The sequence below is a fragment of the Equus asinus genome, chromosome 20, assembly GCF_041296235.1.
Source record: "Equus asinus isolate D_3611 breed Donkey chromosome 20, EquAss-T2T_v2, whole genome shotgun sequence".
Lineage (NCBI taxonomy): Eukaryota > Metazoa > Chordata > Mammalia > Perissodactyla > Equidae > Equus > Equus asinus.
In genome coordinates this window covers 72630058-72651877 of record NC_091809.1, presented here as the reverse complement: position 1 = coordinate 72651877, position 21820 = coordinate 72630058, and the positions used below count along the sequence as shown (strand labels likewise).

At 44.2% G+C, this 21820-nt stretch overlaps 1 protein-coding gene across 3 annotated transcripts in view; it reads right to left on the bottom strand.

The window, feature by feature from the left end:
- Positions 1-21820, bottom strand: part of FZD4 (frizzled class receptor 4) — a 95708-nt gene that overhangs the window by 72760 nt on the left and 1128 nt on the right. For 2 of the 3 annotated variants that reach the window (XM_070490497.1, XM_070490498.1), the window contains exons 2-3: positions 18968-20230; positions 10995-11102 (exon numbers count right to left, since the gene is read on the bottom strand). In XM_070490497.1, coding sequence (XP_070346598.1) covers positions 11040-11102; positions 18968-20230 — 1326 coding nt within the window. In that variant the 3' untranslated portion in view covers positions 10995-11039. Of the gene's footprint in view, positions 1-10994; positions 11103-13836; positions 20231-21820 lie in introns of those variants that run through there. The other variant, XM_014868022.3, reaches the window with a different exon arrangement.

Sequence of the window (21820 nt, the reverse complement as noted above, 5' to 3'; positions counted from 1 at the left end):
AAAGCAAAGTACAGGACAGTGTGTAGAGTGTATTAACGTAACACTAATGGTAGTATATTAATACAAATACTGTAGTATATTAATACAAATACTGTAGTTATGTAGAGTAATACTAATGGTAGTACAGTAATACAGATAGTATTAGTTATATACCAATATAATAAAAGAATATAATAGTAACAGTAATACCAAAAATTACTACAGTTTGTGTGCATAAAATCTTGTATAGGCATTTAAACAGAAATCTCTGGAAAGATTTTAAAAAACCAATATAAGGAGTTCTTTCTTTCTTTCAACGTAGGTAAGAAACCAGGCACATGGGAACAGGGATGGGAATAAAACTTTTTACTGAATATCTTTTGAGAATTTTTGAACCACATGAATGTATAACCTATTCAAAAATTGAAATAAATACGTATAATTTAAAAAATAACAACAGTGCAATGAATGTGAAGAAGGAGAAGGAATGGGGAGTACAGGAACAGGTAACAGGGGACCTGACTTCGTGTGCAGAGGACGTCCCTGAGGAGGTAACTTTCAAATTGAGACTTGAAGGATAAGTAGGCAAAGGGGCAAATGGGTGAAGAAGGGCTGTCCAGGAAAAGGGCCCCGTGGACGAAAGCCCTGGGGAGGGAAAGAGCTTCACATGCGAGGAATGGAAACGCATGCAGTGCAGCTGGAATGCAGACACAGCGTGGAGGGAGGCGGGGGAAGCGGTAGCCATATAACAGGTCAGGGGCCAGATTACGCAGGCTATGTTAAAAAATTTGGCCTTTATCTGAAGGGCAGTGGGAAGCCATTGAAAGGGTTTAAGCAGGAAAGTGATGGGATCAAGGTTATGTTTTGAATAGATTACTCTGGAGCCTATGAGGAGAAATGACCGGGGGAAGCAAGAGTGGATGTTGACAACTCATATATCTGACAAAACGCTTTGGAGAACTATTCGGTGGTTTCTTATAAAGTTAAACATACACCTACCCTATGACCCGGCAATTTCATTCCTAGCTATTTATCCAAGTTAAATGAAAACATATGTTCACAAAAGTATTTGTACAAGAATTTTTATAGCAGCTGTATTTGCAATAGCAAAAATTATGCCCCCAAACCCCTACATATTTCTATCAAAAGATGAATTCATGAGCAAAATGTATTTATACAATGGAATACTACTTGGCAATACAAAGGAAGGGACTCCTGATACACACAACATGGATGATTCTTAAATCCATGAAAAAAAAGCCCAGACCGAGAAATGCATATACTGTATGATTCCATTGACATGAAATGAAATCCATGTACAGAAAAAATAATCTATAGTGATAGAAATCAGAAAGTAGTTGCCTGGGGGGGAGAGGGAAATTGACTGGAAAGAAAAACGAGGAAATGTTCTGGGGCGATAGAGTTGTTTTATATCTTTTTGTACACGGCAGTTACACAGTGCGTGCCACTGTCAAAACTCATCAAAGCAAACAACTGAGACTTGTGCTTTTTACTGTATGTTAAGTGCACTTCAATAAAAAAGGGAAAAGAAAGAGCGGACCTTGAGAAAGGTGGGAGGTGTTCACAGTAATCCAGCAGAAAGGCAATGGTCACCTGGTGGCCTATCATGGGGATCAAATAAAATAATGTGTATAAGAGGGTGAGCTATAAAGCTCCATGTAAACTGTAAAGCTCTTTACAAACTGTGAAGCCCCATGCAAAAGTGAGGATTTAGTCTAACCTGACCCATATTAAATTCTGGGGGTGAATGTGGACCATCTGAATTGCAGTCCTGTTTACTTGCAAATGAAGGGCTTGGGGGTGATTAATCATGATCTTCTAGTTGGTTTGACACCTTTGGGCAGGAAATGGATCCAAAGGCTACGGAGGTTCATCACGATACTTGATATTGGGGCAAAAACAAAGAGGAGAGGCAGGAGCTGCTTTAAAAAAAATTTTTTTTTTGGCTAGGGATAGTTTTCTACTGAAAACTGGGCTTTCCCAAACAAAAAATCCATTCAGCTGCTGGGCTTGAGTCTTGAATTTATTTATTTTTTAATAATTAGGATTTAAAAGATACAGAAAAAAGGAAGCAGACTGTCAGTTTCTGAAGCAGGGACCATAATGATCAGTGACACAGCCACCTGGCATTTGGGAGAGTTTGCTGGGAGCCAAGAGCGTGTGGGAAACACACGTGGGCTGCTTAAAGCATCTACCTCTGAGCACAGACAGGTTTGGAGAAACATCTGTGTGGAAATCAATCAAAGCCGTCTGAATAGCTGGTCATTCACCATTTAATTGAATTCAACTTTTTTAATGTTTTTCTTCAATGTTAATAAATCCCTAATTATTTGCTTTAATTTAATGTTGCTTTTTTTCTCCCCCCAAAATCACTTAGGATAAGCAGACACAGCTGGATTCTCCTTAGCCACAATAATGTACACTGAATGCCGTGGCACTATACTTGGGCCCTTTGTCCATGAATAGGAGACACCCCTGCATGAGGCAGGGCCTTGGATTCCATGACTTCCAGAAGAGGATTGAAGATCCTTTTCTGAGCTGCAATGGACATTTGCCATACTTTTATCATCTAGTGTCTGCCATCCAATCCCTCTCTCTTTCTAAGGGTTAGTTTGTCTTGGTGTGATGTAGGACCCACCTTCCACATCTCCAGTGGACAGCGTCTCTCTCTATCTTTCTCTCTCTCTCTCTTTCAGACACACACACACACACACACCCTTGGCCCTGGCACAATCTGAGGACAAGCAACTGACTTGGGCTCAGCCCACCAGTGGTGTTCCCTGGAACTGGGAGTCTCCAGGGAGCAATACAACAACATGGATGTGGTTGGTGGTTATCCATGGAGACAGCTGGAAGTCATTTGTTCAAAAGAGCAGAGCTGGCATGCTGACAAAAGCCTCCTGCCAAGGCACATCACTGTGACTCCCTTGGCCTCACCCTCTGACTCTTCACTTCTGGATTTGAGAATTGAGGCCTAGGACTTTAAATGACGTGTCCATGTTCACACAATAAATGATCGTCCGAGCCAAATCCTTTCACTGTACCCCACTGCTTCCTTCACAGCATAAGAATATCCCTGAATTTCCACCCTTTTCCAAGCCTAATTCTGTCTATCCTTCAAAATCCTTTCAATAAACACCCTTCCATTTAACTTATCTAGAGTCTGTTTTCATTGCTGACACTCAAGACAGATACACAATTATAAGACAGTGGTTTCCTTTCTTATCTGAAGCCATCACAGAAATGCTCTCAAGGAGTATCTCAGACACTCAGATCCAAGGCTTTACTCTGGGGGCAATGGAAATACACTTGAATAAATAGGAGTAGGGATGGGGTAGGAGGAGTAAAAAAGAGAAAAGGAGAAGGGAAGGTACCACATATTTCCCATCTACTCTGTTCTAGGACTGAGGATACAGTGATGGTCGACATAAGCAGAGGCTCTAACAGATGCCAGGAGCTGTGCTAAGCACTTGCCCTTATGGTAACGACACAGGGAGGGAGGTGTTTCCACATCAGAATTGGAAAAAGTGAGGTTTGGTGAGGCTGAGAAACTTGTCCGTGGTCCCACAGTTGTGGTTGCACAGCCACACATGAGTGGCAGAACTGGCATCTGAACCAGATCTCATTCTTAACCAGATCTGCCCTTTCCTCTGTAATAAACGTGTTGAACAATGGTAGGCAAACCCTTTGTCTTTTTTCTTTTTACATTATGATTTCAGAGTTATATCCATGATTAGGAATTAGTTCAACTGAGCACAAGGATGTGACAAGATCATTGGATTATGTATTTATTTATCTTCAAAACAGGAGGTAGAAAACTTTGCTGAGCCCATGAAGAGGAGAGCTGGAGGCGCGTCGAAGCCTGTTTTGATTTAAGTGGCGTGGATCCAGCTTGAGTGTAAATTCAAGACTGTTTGCTTGTGTCACACTCTGTTTTCTCAAATTACTTTCATATGTCTCATTTCATTTGTTTCCCCCACTTCTGGATGACAAAACTGAGGCCTAGGACTTGAAACGACGTGTCCATGTTCACATAGCAAATTATCATCAGAGCCAAAACTCAAACCAAGATCTTTTTCCTATACCCCACTGCTTCTTTCCCAGCACAAGAATTATTCTCAGACCAACTGAATTTAACAAGGTGGGTTGGGTTAATTCATCTTGTTGATTTGACTCAGCCTCCTGGGATTATTCAGGTAACTATTAGTCCCACATCTCTTTCCAAATACATTCAGTCTCTCTCTGTCTTTGTTTATTTCTTCACTTTCCCCCTACATTCCACCTCTCCTCCCTCTTCACTCTTCCCTCCTCCCTTTCTCTGTGAATCCCCTCCCCTTCCCTTCTTTCCTCCCTTCTTCTCCGCTCACACACAAACACATTGGTTTTTCTTACATGGAGATAGTATCATGTTGATGGGGTGGGTGAAATGAGAAGTATCTTTTAAGTCCCTGGAAGCAGAATATTTTCGTATGGATTTTTTATTGTTTGGTTTGTTTTGCCAGACTAATGAAAAAAAGACTCTGAGGTCCCCTTATCTCAGGCCAACCAGAGGATGCCTTCAAGTTTTTGTTTTTCTTACCAAGCTGGTTCCTTACAAATACATCCAGAAGGTCACTCTCAGGTCCCCAAGATAGTGGTGGGTGATCAATCACATCCAGGACAGCAGCATCACAGAAGATAATATCATGAATGGGAGGATTTGAGGAAGGAGAAAGCAGAGCCTGAGCTGTCCCGGAATTGTGAGCTCAGTAAAGGTGATCTGATGGATTGCTTCCTCCAGAAGTTCTCGGGCCAGTCACAAGCATATTCTAGTTCCAGTGGCTGTCTTCCCCTCTGGTTTTTGACTCCAAATAAATAAATATGCACTTACATAAAAGGCTCAAACATTTCCCAGATAATCTGATAACTGCAACTCAGTAAGCAATCAAGACTGTATCTAACAGCTCCAAGGGCTGGGTCCCCAGGGAGCCCCCAGGCAATCCCTTCAAAACAAACAGGGGACTCCAGTCCTGGCGTTGCCAAGGACAAGCTTGGTGAGCTTGGGCAACTCAATTTCTCTGGGCCTCTGTTCCTCAACCATAAAATAAAATAATGAATTAGTTTACTCTTTCAACAAATACTTATTGAACGTCTACTTTGTCACAGGCCTTGTGCTAGGAACTCAAAAATGTTCTTAAAGGACAGACACAGTCCCTGGTTTCAGGGGGTCTCAAAGTTTAATGGGGGAAAATATGTGTAATAAAGGAAAATAATCATGTAATATTTTTAAGTGCTCTGATGGCACTATGTGCAAAGTGTTATGGAAGGACAAAGGTGGAAACACCTCATCCTGGGAGCTCCTCTTTAGGATTCTTCCCAGTCCTGCGTGTATGGCTTTCTTATTTGTTTTGTTTTGATCTGCTTTGCTCACTAACCTATTTCTTTCTTTCTCAACTAGTTACTTTCAAATCACTGTTGTCATTATCAACCACTACCAATTACTACATCACATACTGCTTAATTGCCCCAACAATTATAAAAGTTAGATATGATCACCATTTTAGATATAAGAACACTAAAGCCCAGAGAGGTTAAGTAACCTACTCAAGCTCACACCGCTGGAAAGTTGTAGAAGTGGGATTTGAACCCCTACTGTCAAATCCAAAGCTCATGAAGCTCATGCTCTTTGCACTACATGGTGCTGCTTCAGGTATCTGCAGACACTCAGGACTGGCAACGTAATTTGCAAGACCAAGTGCAAAGTAAAACTATGGGGCCCTTTCTTCAAAAATTAAGAATTTCAAGACAACAACAGTAGAGCACTGAACAGAGCAAAAGACCCTTCCATGCCTGGGGCCCTGAATGACTGCCCAGGTCGCACACCCACAAAACCTGCCCTGCCAGCCACAATTCACTTTGCTGAAGGCATCTCTCATAAAGAGCAAAAGCATCATAGCCATTTGCAGGCCCAGACCACAGTGGCAGGATTTTGCAGCAGTCAGGCTTCACAGGCAGGTTTCCTGATGTTACCCGGAGGGTTCAGCAGGGAGCACTTGGGCAGAACTTGTGGGCACTGTGTGGTACCTTTCCCAGAGTAGGACAATTTTTTTTGTGGGGAAAAGTACATAGTCTTGGGTCTACCAGGTTCTGCCCACACCCTCACCTTACCTTTAGAACCTGAGGAGGGGGACATTAACGCAGCACAAATGGAACACAGCCAAAAGCATTGCAGCCTCTCTTTTTAAATTGCAGACCAGACCTGTAGGTGGGTCCTAACGAGGGGCAGTGGAGAAGGGGCCTCAAGGAATTTGCATCTGCTGGTTTATAAGTCTCTCCTGAAACACCCAAGAAGGTGTCAACTCCTATTGACCCAGTGGAGTTATGATCGCCCTTTTGGTTACCGATTCTTAATCAGTGGTATTTAATCTTTTGCAACCATAGACCGTCTATGAAAGTATAGACCATCTCCCCAGAAAAAAGACACGGGTACATAAAATATTTTGCATACAATTATAGACTCCCTGCATTGACCCCAGATTTTTCAAAACCCTGCTTTAGGATCATATCTCCTCCAATTATAGAATCCTACAATGTTAGAACCAGACAGAAACTTAGAGATTATTTTTGTGAAATCATCTTAATCCTCAGGGGATGAAGGCTGAGGTCATTTGGGATAATAAATGATTCTGTACATTTTCAAAGACTTACTCCCCTGATTGTCAACTCTACCCTTGAACTAGTTGCCCCCACACCTAATTTGCTCCTATCAAAACACTGTAGCCAAGTGGAACAATCTAATGCCACAAATGGCTGATGGCAGGATGTCAGTGAACATTTGTGGAGCACCTGGACAGGTCAGGGTGTTAGGCACAAGAACAGTTCTTGTCCTTGAGAAGCCCACAGATGTTTGGAGGAGAGACACATAAAAACAAGAGAATGTAATATAACACGTGCAATTATAGATGTTCGAACTAGGTTCCCAGGTGACAGACAGGAAGGTGCTATCAGCTCTGCTTGGTTGAAGCAGCCGAGGCTCCCAGGAGGAGAAACACTCACACAGGGTCTTGAACAATGAGCACAGGGCCTTGGAGGGAAAGAGTCTTCTGGCTGAGGAGACCAGCATGTGCAAAGGCAGAGAAGAATGAGACAGTATGAGTTAGATGGGGAACTGGGAATGGGTGGGATTGGCTAGGACATAGATAGCATATATAGCTGAAGAACTGGTGGGAGGCGAGGCTGGAAGAGAGGGGAAGGGACCAGATTGTGGGGCCTTGGCTATCACGCTAAGGGAGGTGGACCTAAGGAAGAATGTCAGCCTGAGTGATGGATTATGGAGTCTCTACCTGGGGATGGTGCAAGGAGGCCAGATATCCATCTGTCCTGGATGGCCATCTGTCCTGGATGGGGGTGGGTGGTGAGCAGCCCCTCTGAGATCCCTCTCATCTCTCTCTTTAAAAATCAGCCACTGCCAAACCCTAGAGAGCATAAGAAGGGCCCTGTAAAATGTTCAGAAATGACGGGCAGTCAGCCTAAAATAGTCTGTAAGATGTCAGTGAGATTTATTCACTAGAAATATATAATTCTTCTCCACTAAAAGATGGCTAGGGGCCGGCCTGGTGGCGCAGCGGTTAAGTTTGCACATTCGGCTTCTTGGCGGCCTGGGGTTTGCCAATTTGGATCCCGGGTGCGGACATGGCGCCACTTGGCAGAAGCCATGCTGTGGTAGGCGTCTCATGTATAAAGTAGAGGAAGATGGGCACGGACGTTAGCTCAGGGCCAGGCTTCCTCAGCAAAAAAGAGGACTGGCAGTAGTTAGCTCAGGGCTAATCTTCCTCAAAAAAAAATAATAATAAGTAAAAGATGGCTAAATGGGAGGAGGCCTTCTCACAAATACAGAGAAATTGCTCTCATTTAAAAAACTTAAAAATTTAAAAAACCTGACCCCAGCTTGATAGATTGATGTGCTTCCTCTGAAGAGTTTCACATTTTTCATTCATTCTTAAAACTGGACCAGTTTCAAGCCAGGTAGTGGGCTGGCTCTGAGAAAATGTTAATCAACAGAAGAGAAGAAAACCGTATGAAGTCAATCTTCTGCCCTGAAGATGGGCTTCCCTTATTCACCACTAGGTGTCACAAAAACCTTGTTTTAAAAAAGAGAAAGCTTCAAGAATGCTGATCGAGAGACAATAATTCCCCCTAGTGTTCAAATTTTTCGTGAAAAATATTTTTAACAAGAGTAAAAATTGCAAATGTTCAGAACGTATCTCTCGAGTAGCTACATAATGGTTCTAATTCCTCAGACTACCTGCAAATAAGATGGTCCCCACAGGATCACAACAAATAGATTTTTGTTGAAATAGCCATGGTCAACGTACATCGTACAGGAAATTCCATTGCATTTACACTATTTATTTAATAAAAATAATCTCTGTGATTATTTGCATTTATTTCTGAAGGAGGATGTTTTCCCTTCCTCAGAATAAGTTCAGGAAATGGGTGAAGTGTTCAGGAAGTTAGCTAAATGCTGATGTAAATCCAAAAGGAAGGTCTGTTGTTCAGAAAAAAAAAAAAGGACCAAAAAAAGCTAGGAAGTGGTTCTGTCTTTCACTTATGGAAAATGTTATACAGAATTTCTGATTTAAAAGGAAGAGGACTAGGAAAAATGTGTGTGCCCATGATATCTTTTTCCGTGGATCTGGTTAGGCAGTCCAGACTTTTACTGATAAGAGTAGCCAGCAAAGAAAATTGTGAAGAAATAAAATCTGGATGGGAGACGTGACTGGGATTAAGTTTGTACTAAATTAAGCCCTTACTATGGAATTTGTATCAGCTATTCTAGGAAGTATGTCTTGATAGGAAACTGTCCCAAAGAGGTGGTGGGGCCCCTTAGCACTACATAAACAACTAAACACTATACCATACTCGCTTAGGACCCTGTCCCTTCCAGCCACCAACAAATGGTGGCATGCTGTCCCGCAGACTTCGAGAGAGAGATTCATTCAGGGAAACTCCAGCTTTCCAGGGGTACTTGGTCAGTCTCTCAATCTGCCGAGGCCCCTTAGTGACGACGTTGTTATTTATCTGCAGCTTGCAATGTAGGGAGTGTGCTATATCAGGTGTACAGAACAAACAGAAAGCTCCTGGCCTCTGAAACACTGGCAGTTCAGAAAGCAAAGATTCAGCTCAGTGAACAGTGCCACCAAGGACGCAGTTTGTTAGGGTTTCTCTGAAAATCACCCCCTCCTTTCCATCTCTCTGTACCACCTTCATTCAGGCCTTCACGATTTCTCACCCAAACTTGCCTGCCTGCCTCCAGCTGGCCTTCTCTCCAGCCCACAGTCCACCCAGCAGCCAAGGAGAGGTTGGGAAAACACCAATGTGGCTGTGAGCCTTCTTTGCTTTCGAATGTTTGTGGGCCACCCCCTGTGCCCAGCACAGGAGACAGCACAACCTCCCAGGCCTTTCGTAACTTGGCCTCAGCCCACCTTCCCTCCCACTCCAAGAATCTCAGGCTCCAGTTACACTGAACGACTTGCTGCCCCGCAACTCCCCACAGGCAACTCTCAGCCAAGTTGATTCACACGTTTATTCCTTTCACGCTGGGGAAATGAGGAAATGAAGGTTGTCTCTGCACTTCTGTTAACTTCTATAGAGCAGTCTCTTTGGATTTATAGAATTATGACATGAGATAAGCAAAAGAACAGGGCTCAGAGGACACAGGCAGACACACCTACAGAGTCACCTACTCATGCCAATTTTATAATTCAACACGTGTGCCAGAAAAGGTGTTCAGATGGCGGCAGCTAGCTGGTCTGATGATTAAATGCCTCCGATGGCACACTGTGAGTAAGTTTTAATTTTTATTTTTTACACATTGAACTTAGAGGATGTTTTTAAAGTGCAGACCAAGTCTTAAAAGAGTCATGGTCTTTGGGATCCACTCTTCCTCCCTTTTTCCTCTTCCCTACTCGCTTTCTACACATTTACCTATTGAGTCAGACGTGTCATTTCAGGGATCAAATGGTGAGATGACAACAGTTTAGGAAAGGTTTTCTCATGGCACTCGTACTCAGAAACTGTTCTATCCATGCTCAACCAACTAGGCCCTGGGACTGCGGTTAGGAAGGAATTACACAGTCCATATGATTGGACTGGTAGCACTGATCCTTCAGGGGGTGGGGATGGAGGGGGCATGTGGTTTGCTGCCAGGAACTTCTGGAGGGAAAGGTTGTGTCTTATTTATCTTGGTATCCCCTACGATGCCCTCCGAGGACAGTGGCTGGCACATGGTGGACCCACATTCAGCTATTCAACAAATATTTACTAAGCAGTAGAAAATTTGTTTTTCCAGGTTTGGAGTTTTAAGCTTGTTAATAATAGCTGAATTCTTTCTCAGTTTTGTCATCTGCACTTTTGGACTCTTAGTTGGACCTTGTCTTTCGTGGGTTTTTACAATCACTCTCTCTCTCCCTTCCTCAGCCAGCTCCAGTGTTCTGCACACAGTAGACTCTCAGCAAATATTTGTTGGGGAGGAGGAGGAGAAAAAAGAGGGGAGAGAGACAACTCAACAATAAGGAACACAGAAGGTAGGTGATCATTCTCAAAGCCATCTTTGAGACTAGAGAATTTTCTCTGAGGCTACTGCACAAGTGTCTTTCCAGAAAGTTCTGCCTATGTGATGGCTCTTATTGTCACTTTAGATTTCTTTCCTATGCTGGCCACATTTGTCACCAGAGCCCCTCAGTTTCCCCCCCAACAAGGTGCAACCCTCCCCTCCTCCTGTCCTTCCTCCCTCCCTCCCTCCCTCCCCCCTTCCCTTTCCCCCCTTCTCTTCTTCTTTCCATGGTTATTCCTGAAACTCATGCCAGGTCCTGAGGCACACAGGTAGGCACCTTCAGGTGCTAAGTCATCCTCAAGTTGCTCGGTCTAGTGGGGAGATGGACACGTGAATAGGCCATTACACACTGTACGCTGGAGGCCCCCGGAGCTGAAAGCACACAGAGCCTTACACTTACCTGCGATAAGAAGGAAAGGGAGGCGGAACGTGGCAAGTAGGAGGGTCAGAGAAATCTTCCAGGAGGGATGACCCGAGACTTCAATCTTGAAGGGAGAATATACACAACCTGGTTGAAGAAAGAGGGGTAAGGCATTCCAGGAAAAGGGAAACACGTATGAAAGGCAAGGGAGTGAAAGGAAAATGATGGAACTGGGACAGATTTTTCTATGTGACTTATCAATTCCATCTCATTGCTTGATTCTACCCATTTACCCCATATCAAGTGAAATGGTGCAACCCTCGGGCATTTTAGAACATTCAGACGGCCAATCATTTAATCTCTTAAAGAGAAAGGTATTGATAATGTGGGCTATCCATGAGATTAAGCACGTTCTCGGGTGAAAACAGCATTGGGGGCTTATAGGAAACCAGGTGGGAGGCTGATGAAAATCAGGCAATTGATGTGAAATGCAATATATTTTATTTTTTATTCTTTCTCCCTGGGAGTTTGAGAAGTTGAAATCCTTTGCCATGAGGGCAGATGCATCCATGGGTTCTATAGCCTCAGGATGAGACAGAAGGAAAAGGACAGGGGGATTCTTAGAATTTCAGGCAGAGCCAAGGTCCATTTTGAAAGCCTGTTGGACTAAACCCTTTCAGGTTCCAACATTTTTAAAACATTTAGTGGGATGCTCCCAGGCCTACAACCCAGCTGCACTGTGAAGGAAAACTGAGGACAACACCCTTCTCCGAGGGTGGTTTATTTCTGTTCACAGAACCTCTAAAGACAGGAGGCCAAGGCTGACCCCTTTAGTCAAGAGTCAGCTCAACTTTAAAATTATGATTGCATGTGAAAGCTAAAATAGGAAAGAGAAAAAATCAGTTCTCAGGACAGAAATGCTAAAAACCCTTGGGCCACATTCCAGCCAAGGTCCCAGCCCTGCACACAGAGCTCCCATTGGGGGTGGGTGGGTGGGAGACCAGCCAAGGCCAGTTCAAATCAGTTGAGTGTCAGGGATCATGGGGTTTATTCTAGAGGTGTCCAGTTTACAGATAAAGAAACTTACCAGAGTGATTATGCTACATAATCCTTAAACAACAGAAGCTCGTGGCCAGGTCTCCTTATTGAGAGAGTTGCCTGCTGAAACATTCCCAGGGAACTATTTGCAGTAGTTACATAAATCAGAGGAATAGAGCTCGCTAATAGAGTATTAGTTTGCTAGGGCTGCCCTAACAAACTAAGAGCTTCAGATGCAGAAATTTATTCTCACACAGCTCTGGAGGCTAGAGGTCCGAAATCAAAGTTTTGGTAAGGTTGGTTCCTATTGGAGGCCACACTCCCAGCTTCAAAAGGTTGCCGGCAATCCTTGCTGTTTCTTGCCTGTCCTGCAGCTGCATCACTCTAATCTCTGCCTCTGCCTTCACATGGGTCCTCTCTCTGTGTCTGTGTCCAAAATTCCCTCTTACTATAAGGACACCAGTCATTGCATTAGCGCCCACCCTAATCGAGTATGAGCTCACCTCAACTAGAGTATGTCTACAAAGACCCTACTTCCAAATAAGTCCACATTCACAGGTATGCGGGGTTAGGACTTCCAACACACCCTGTGGGCGAACACTATACACCCACGACTGAGTGTGAAACAAAAACAAACCCCTGGGCTAAGCCTGAGAAGACCTGGCTGTCCAACCTGCCACCTCCCCATTGGGTTACCATGGGCGGGTCCCTCTCCCTCTCTGTTTCAGTTCTCTCTAAACAATGCTTGCCCTGCTTCCTTGAGAGATGCCATGAGAATAAAATGAAGTCATGTTAATAAAAGTATGTTCTATACTGACAGTGTTCCTACAAGTGCAAGGGATGATTATGAATTCTCTCCAGATTGCATTGACTTTTCCCTAACTTCATAACTACTTAATTAGTAGGTAATGAAATGAGAAACACAGCCTGTCTCATAGGGAAGAAAATTTAAATTACACGGCTCCCTTCATTTATGGTTTGAGATAAGTATAACAGCCACCTGCAGTGAAGGAGACTAGTATTGCAGATCCCTGTTCCTGGGGCTCTTTAGTCACACCCAAACAGGGGAGTAGTCAGGTGAAACACACAGGTGGAAAGCATTTTAGAGGCAAACCCAGAGAGCCGATGTTCTCCTCTGGGACATCGGCAGACATCCCCAGTGGCAGTGGCTCCCCTCCCCTCTGTGTCTGTGTGGTCCATAATATTATTTGCTCCCATGACAATGTCCAGATAATGGCTTTGAATTTGCTTTGTCTGATGACTTTTTTGGATATGGAGACACAGACCATACAACTTAGAAAATTAGCTAAAGAACCCATTTTACTGGCTGACTGATGCAAGATACTCCCATGTTTATTACACAAAACAGAACTACCGTGGACCAGAAAAAAATTTTTAATTAAAATCTGAAGTCAAAAAAGAAAAGCCCCCTCTCCCGTTTTTAAGAGGTCTGAAGCTCTAGCAGCAATAGGAAAACTTTTACAGGCCACCAGATTAAGTCAAAGGGACATGGAAGGTGTATGAAAACAGCCACACATACTGGAAATACCAAAAGGAGGTGTCATGGGCTGACAGCTTGAGAACTATAGTGACATCCAAGCATCGTGTGACCACTTGAGTGTCACTGATGACCACAGTGGTGATAAATTCTGTTGACCTTGGACCTCGGGGGTTTGCTGACCCAGGAGAAATCCCACAGGGGAAAAATAGCACCAGCAAAAAAGAAACAAAGAGGCTCTCAGAAAAAGACTCTCTCTCTGCCCTGTGAACTGAATTCTGTATTTCTCACTGCTTCCCAGGGGCTATCACACACCTTCAGGAATACGCCAAATCACACACCACCTAATAAACAAAACTTTATTTTCCTTTAATACAAAAATTAAATAGCAAAGTTTATTTTTTTGTACAGTGATAAATTAGAAATTTACAGTACAGACATCGATGCAGACGTACGTTTGCACATCCTTAAAAGCGGGGACCATCTCCTTTGACGTTCAGCAACTCGCTCAGGGCGTGTGTAGCAGGGGTTTGCCTGGTACCTCTATGTCAAACATCTGAAAGTCCCCCAGATTGGCCTCAAGGTGGCTGGGGCTTCGGGGTGGCAAAGGGATTCAAGGAAAGGCCACAGAGCACTAGCTCGAGTGCTGCGTGAGCAGGCTGAGTCACATTTTACCTTTTCACAGATCACACCTGATATTTATTCCACTTTTCCTACAAAGAGCTCAAGGGGCCTTCATCCTCAGACCTTCTAAAGTCTCACAACATCCCTGTGAGGTAGGAAAAAATTCAGAACCACCTAGATGCTCCACTGGGAGAGTCCTAGAAAGTAGCACCCACCTACCCCGCCACAGAGCCCACGGCCAAGCCTGGGCCTGAGCCCATCAGCGGGACGTGGAAAGGTGGATAACCTGGGAGAGAAGATGGACCCGGCCTTCAGGGGGTGAGCTGCTCCTGCCTCTTCTCCGAGGCCTTCTGGGATGACAGTGGTCATGTACTGAATATCGTAGGAGATCAGGGAGCTACAAAATCTTGGAGGACATGGCTCATATAGGACCCCAAACAGATCCTCTACCAATTGCCTGGGTGAATACTGGGAATTTGCTGGTACAAAGAAGAAGGGAAATAAGGTAAATCAGAAACAGAAACAGGCTACTCTCGGGTAACGGGGCTTACCAAGGGGAAGAGGCCTATCTGGGGAGCTGGGGTTACCTCCCTCCTGGTAATGTCCATCTGGCCGTCACTGCACATGTGCGTGGCGAGAGGCAGCAGCAGAGCTCTGACCAGCCCACAGCGAAACAAAATCCATTACTGAAGGCTCTGGTATCTGATCCTCGGTGGGAGCAAAATGCTCTCCTAGGAGTTTCCAAGATCCACGATGTAGGCCCAGAAGAAAAATGATAACCTGGGTCCTTTGCCAGACATAATACAAACCCAGACAGAGACTCTGAACCGAAACACAATAAAGGAACAAAAAGAACTGTCAGAGTCCAGTGACTCGACATAATTGGCTGCAATAGCAACTCTCTCCAATCGCCTCCCTCACAGAATGCAATTCAGGATGTGGATCGATTTGGGGGCTCTCTTCCCTAACTGCTGCTGTGGCCACCTCACCAGAAGCCAAAGATAGCGCCAACCTGATGAAATCCCCTTAAATTGAGTCTGTCCTCCAGGGCTGGGGCTGTCAAGTCCCTCTTTGGGTCCTCAGGACCCAGCTTGGTTCTCAGCATAGCAAGCACTGAATTCAGCAAACAGGAAGCTGAGAAGGGCCAGAGAGGTCAGAGCCGTATGTGTTGGTAAAGTCAGAATTCAGAACCTAGATACAGAAGTTTCCCAGATTCCAGGTTTAGGGATGCAAGTGAGGGGCTGACCAGGGAAAAGAAAGTCAGAGAGCATCTCAAGAAAATAAAGTGTCACCCCTTCTCCATTTTCAGGTCCCTGAGCAAGCTGCCAGCTGAGAAGCCGTCACAGAGATCAGGAAACAGCTCTCCATAGAGGAAAAAGGATCCTAACCAGATGGTTCAGGCCACTTCCACCCTGCCCCATGTTCCTCTGCCCTGAGCTGTGGCCTTTACGAAGGAGGAGAAAGGAGTTTTGCCAGAGAGGAGATGCACAGAGATATCTGTGGGCCCTGTTGGATGAAATCTCTGGAGGCCAAGGGACTGTAGGAAGCTACAATCAGACCTACTTTTTCTAGATTTCAGAGAAAGAAAAACAACCCTAACCTTTTCCACGAATTCACCTGTACAAGTCACATGGTACACCCAAGACCTGAACTGGCTTCCCCCATAGTCATATTAGATGTGGGAGCTCATGTCCTTATAGCTAATTTTCATAATCTGCCTAGGAGATTTCACGGAGACTGTCACGAAGCAGAGCTGATGCTTTCGCCAAAACCCCTGTAATTGATTTGCAGGGAATCCTGGGAAGGGATGAGAGATGCATTAAAGGTAGAAAGACCCAGGAAGAGGTTTTATGGGATGGAGCCAGCGAAACAGATGGCTATTCGGAGGCCCCTGCTCCTTCTCAAAACTAAGAGCAGAGTTCAGCAGACCCAGAAGCATGCCCAGCCTAGGGGAGTCAGAAGAACAGAGCTCATCCTCCGTGACATTCCCTAAGGTGCTGGACACAGGGCTTTATACACAGTTGGCACTCAATAAATGTGCTGATAATTAACTTTTTTAAAAAAAACAAATACTAACTTAAGAGGTGATGGAGTTGCTTCAAGGTAATTGGTAACTGACTCCTCAGCCACAAAGCTCCTTTCCTGAAACCGTAAACACTCCCCATTGTCCAGAATCTGAAAGGAAAGGCCTCTAACCTGGGACATTGCTAAGGCTACTAATCCAGTCTGCACCGACGGCCACTTCTGATCATATAGACTTTCCCCTGAGAAGGCAAGAGATATGTGGAAGAAACACAGTAAAATCCAGAAAGTTGTCAGGGCACCAGCTCCAGACTCAGGTAGCCAGGGTCACCCAAGTCCTTTTATTGTGATTATTATTATTTCATCATTCACGAATATGGAGCACCTACCCTGTTCCTGGACCCTCTGCTAGGTGCTGCCTTGGTCACACAATCACTGAGACATTACAAAGAAAATGGCATTACAAACCCCTGCGCTCTAACAGCAAGGCCAGTGCCCTGCTGCACAGTCCTTCCTCCCTTTCCTGGGCCAGAGTTCTGCACAACTCCCCAGACGCTAGAGCGGAGCGTGAGTAAGGGCAGGCTCTGCCCCTGGGTGCACGCTCCGGGGCCCTGGCCAGCTATGGGAACTGTCTGCAAGCAGCACGGGGAGTTCACATTTTACATTTCATGGGCAATGGAGTCTCAGATGGAGTTCAACTGGTCCTGCAGGGGATGGTTTCTCATGCTCCTGGAGTGCTGACAGAGTCCAGCCCAGGTACTCAAGCTCGGCACACACAGCAGGGGCCACCCATGTCCACCTAGTGTCTGTCTCCAAAGCCCCCAGACTTTCCAAGACACGCAACAGATCTCACATGCATCTTCATCTGAGAGAGCTCAAGAACCACGCAAAAACAGGGGAAAGAAGGGAAATGTCAAACCAGGGGCGTAAAGCTCAAATAAACAGAAAAAGACATGCTTACTTCCAGAATTTGACCATCTATTTGGAATCATGAGACCCTAGAAATGTTTTTCCACAAACAAATGTGATAAAAGAGCTTTCCTACCTGTTTTAAAAAGTTGGGGGGGGGAACGGGGGAGCATGAATAAATAAATAAATGAGTCATTGCAAAGCAGTTACTGAAGCAAAGACAGGTATGAGCTACAGAGAGAGCAATCTGTGACATCGTCAACAATTTGTCCCAGAGATCTGGTGATTAGAAGGCCTAAGGCGGGTTAAGGAAAAGGTTACAATTTTAAAAGAACTGCAACTTTTGAGAGGCTGCTAGGGGGTACCCCCTTGTGAGGAACATAAAGCATAAATTTTAAAAGCTCTGGATACCTCCTCAAAAGGCAATTAAGACCTGTGCTGTTAGAGTTTGCAGTTCATTTCATATGGGCTACACTTTATTCCCTACTAACCAATCAAGCTCCTGGCTGGCATTCTGGAGATTCATTAAGCACCATATAAATACTCCAGGCCACACGGCCTCCAATGAAATCTTATAAGGAGCCTTTGCCAATTACTAGGAAACAATTATGCACCAAGTAGTTGGATCAGCTGTCCTTAGTTCCCTCTGCAAAATTGAAAAAGTCTCCATTGTGCTAAGTAGACCAGACTCTGATAACATTCTTATGCTAAAGCAAAAAAAGGCACTATCATTCTGAGAATGCAAGTTGACCACAGTTTTAAAGTCAGTTGAGTATACTATTATGTCATGGTCCAAGAATGTGCTTTTAATTGTAACTGACACACACAAATTACACAGTTAATCTGCGCGAATGCAAAGTTGCCAAGAAACTTAACATTTTAGCTCTTCCAGACTGGCGTCTGCATAGATGCAATCATACAAAGTAAAATATATTAAGTCTGCATTGCTCAATGCAATAGGTCTCTGGGGTTGGTAAGGTAAGTCAACTTGATAAATCTCATTTTCCTCTGAATTAAGTGATTGTCAGAAAGTGAATCACCCTTCCTTTTCCCCTCATGAGGCATGCTGCAGTGCAAAAATTCCTATAAAAATACCTATTTTGAGTCATTAATATAAAATGAAAAAAACAGCAGCAGCCTAGAACAGAGATGTTGAAATTTAAGAGGAAGAGAGAGAAGAAAAACCCACTGGATACCTTACATGTGTTTGAACAGTACTTTTGTTTGTTCACACAATTCTGTTTTATGACAAAGGCACTGAAAGATTCTGACACCACCTCTTGGGAGAGCAGTCCACGAAGTTCTAAACAGCAGACAGTGCACCACCGAAAATGTTTATGTTAGATCAGCCAAACTGTAAAACTCTTGTAACACTTCTCTGAACCCAGCGTTTCCAGTGTTTATAGATTGCTTTGCTATCTGAAAGACCCAGTTAGTATTTAAAATTTTAAAGGGTTAAAAAAGTTAATCTTTCTCCCTGCAAGTTACCTACTCACAGCTCAAATCCCACCCTGCAGGAAAAGCAGCATCGCCCTGGACCTCCTGGAATCTAGGCAGGACCTCCACACTCCAAGCTGCGACCTGCTAAAGTGATCAATGTTTTGATTTTTCACAGCTTTGAAAGCCTCTAACTGGCTTTTCCATTTTGGATCATTCCAAAGTCTGCAGCAAAATCATTAGTTTTATGATGCTGGGCTTGGGGGGCGGGGGAGAGTGGCGGTGGGTTACAGGGGTCACTTAAGTGTTGCTAGTTTGTTCAAACTGAGATTCATTGCATGAAACTTTTAGTAGCATTTGCACTGAAATGCTGGCATTCTCTCCTTCAAAATATGGAAGGCGTGGAGGCTGGCTAGCCTTATACCACAGTTTCATTGCCTTTCCCAGGCTTCACCCAACCATTCCCTCTCTTTTCTCTCTTTACCTTCCCAGAATTCACCAATCTGTTGGAACACTTCTGCCACGTGTGAAGAGTTTTGGCAGACCAAATCCACATGCCTGAGGTGATGCCCACCAGCAAAGACATAAAAATTTTCAACATTTCAACCGCCATATTGGAGTCATCTGCGGAATACCGGAAGACCGCCCAGTTAGAGATTTCGTAGAAATAACAGGCAATCACACAGGTTGCAGGAACCGTGTACAGGACTGAGAAGACCCCAATCTTGACCATCAGCCTTTCCAACTTGTCTGTCTTTGTCCCATCCTTTTGAAGATTCGACCGAATTTTGAACAAGGCCACCAAACCCGCAGCAATGAACAAAGTTCCAATTACCAAGTAAGTGAAGAGGGGAGCTACCACAAAGCCCGTGAGGGCATCCAGGTTTTGGTTCCCGACATAGCACAGGCCAGTCAATTCATCGGCATCCACCAGTCTCATAATCAAGATGACGATGGTTTTCACTGCAGGGATGGCCCAAGCTGCAATGTGGAAATAAGAGCTGTGCATTTCAATGGCTTCATGACCCCATTTGAGTCCCGCTGCCAAAAACCAAGTGAGCGTCAGAATAACCCACCAGATGGAACTGGCCATTCCAAAAAAGTACATCAGCAAGAAAATGATTGCACATCCTGTGTTCTTAAGTCCTTCTTGGATGAGAACAGGTTCTGCTGCCTCTTCAAAATCGCAGGATATCCTTTCCCGGCCTACAGTCAGCCTGACAATATAAGCAATGCTATAAATATTATAGCACATACTGAGAAATATGATAGGGCGCTCAGGGTAGGAAAACCTGGAAGAATCGATGAGGAAGGTCAGCACTGTGAAGGCGGTGGAGATGAAGCACAGGCTGGCCCACACAGCCATCCAGATATCGGTGAACTCCTTGGCAGAGCGGCTGTATAAGCCAGCATCATAGCCACACTTGAGAACGCAGTTCAGGCTCCTTTTCACCCAGATGTACTGATCGGAATTGGTTCCCACGGAATGGCACTCTTCCCCAGGCTGGACGGGGGTTTTGTGAGGCAACGGCACCTCCTCATCACCGGGCCCTTCCATGCACATGTGGTTGTGGTCATTCTGGGGTGGGAATTTGCTGCAGTTCAGGCTCTCCGGCCAGGCGAACCCAAATTCCTTCAGGACAGGTTCACAGCGTCTCTTGACTGAAAGGCACATGCCGCCGCACGGGCCGATGGGGATGTTGATCTTCTCTGTGCACATTGGCACATAAACCGAACAAAGGAAGAACTGCAAAAGTCATGAAATGAACAAAGAAAACAATGACTTGGAAGTCTGACCAAACACTTGCACAAAGCTGAGCTGAATGCTTCCAAAGTACGTATCTACTTTTAAACCAGCCTGTAGGGAGTCCGACTGTTTACTGTGACCCCAAACACGGGTGCCTAATAATCCATCACTTACACACTTTCTTCTTTTGGTTCTAGTAATCCTTTCCAGGAGAACATAAATAAATAAATACATAAAAAGGACCTGAAGAATTACATAATCCCTTTCTGCACAACACTTAAGGAAATAAACCTTAAAAAACTGACTTTGCGTCTCCCTCCCCTTTCAGCTACTATTTGAAGGAGCTGAACAGACTAATTAAACGACTGAGTCATTTCGGTGATGAGGTGATTTATTTTTATCCCCATTTCTTTATCACCGTAAGAAAAAAATGTAGATCCAGGTTTTCTCCTGTTAATATTCTCTCTTTTCTCTACTTTATCCCCTAAAATTATTTTTTAATCAGTCCCATATTGCAAGAGAAAATGTCCTAATTGAGACTCTGTTAGACCTAAGGATGGGAGGCAGGTTGAGGTCTCTGGACACCAGGGGCTCATTTGGCAGGTTTTCTGAATGAAGCACAATAGGAAAATATAAATGTTAAGTCCTTGAAACTGCAAGACCAGCAGGGGAGAGTCCAGTTGCTGTCCTCAATTCCTCCAGCATTGATAAACACTCTCCTTGGCTCCGGACAGATGTTGTCTATGAAGTCTAGAGTTACAAGTAACTATTTTCCAGTATGTAAAGGGATCCACTCCTGTCCTTCAAAACAGCTTGGCTGCTTCCCCAGGATACATGTAATTAAAAATATAGATCCCTGGAAAAGCTGTTTCTCCAACAAAACTGCCACTGATGTCAGGATATGTGCTGCTTCCAAACTGAGAGCGAGAGGATCATTTCTTAAGCTTTTATAACCTAGTTCTAAAGTTCTGAAACTTCCAAAGGGACAGTTCACCGGCAACAGGTCTAATCCCAACCATCTTTCTGAAACCACAATCCAGCTTTTAAAATGACCTATGTAAAAACATACACCTAGGAAGGAAGCTGCCTGCCTGCTTCTTATCTTTAGAAGTTAACAACCAGAACTGGGGATTTCTGAAGCTTTTAGCCTAGACAACTATCTTCTATTTTTTCCCCAAATTCTCTCTTTTCTAAATTTCTAAAAATCACTCATAGTTTCACTAACCCAAACACAACCACTGTTAAACTTTTCAAATTTCCTTTCAGTTTTTTTTAATGAATTGCTGTTTTTGTAAGATTATAATCACCCTGTATATGCAAATTCTTTCTTCACTTATTATTGTAGGATGAACATTTTCTCTATCATTACATAGGTTTTAAAATTTTTAATGACTGCAAAAAATAATAATAATCTTCCAATATACAAACTACCTTCCTGGACCTTGACCATAAACATCACCTTTTTCCCAAACTGTGTTTGCTCTCCCTCCAAGCAACAAAACCTGCCTTCAACCCCGAGGATAAGAAGGAACCCAAGCCAACTCGACCATTCCTTCCTGCATGACCTCCAAAATCATGCGGGACGAGGTG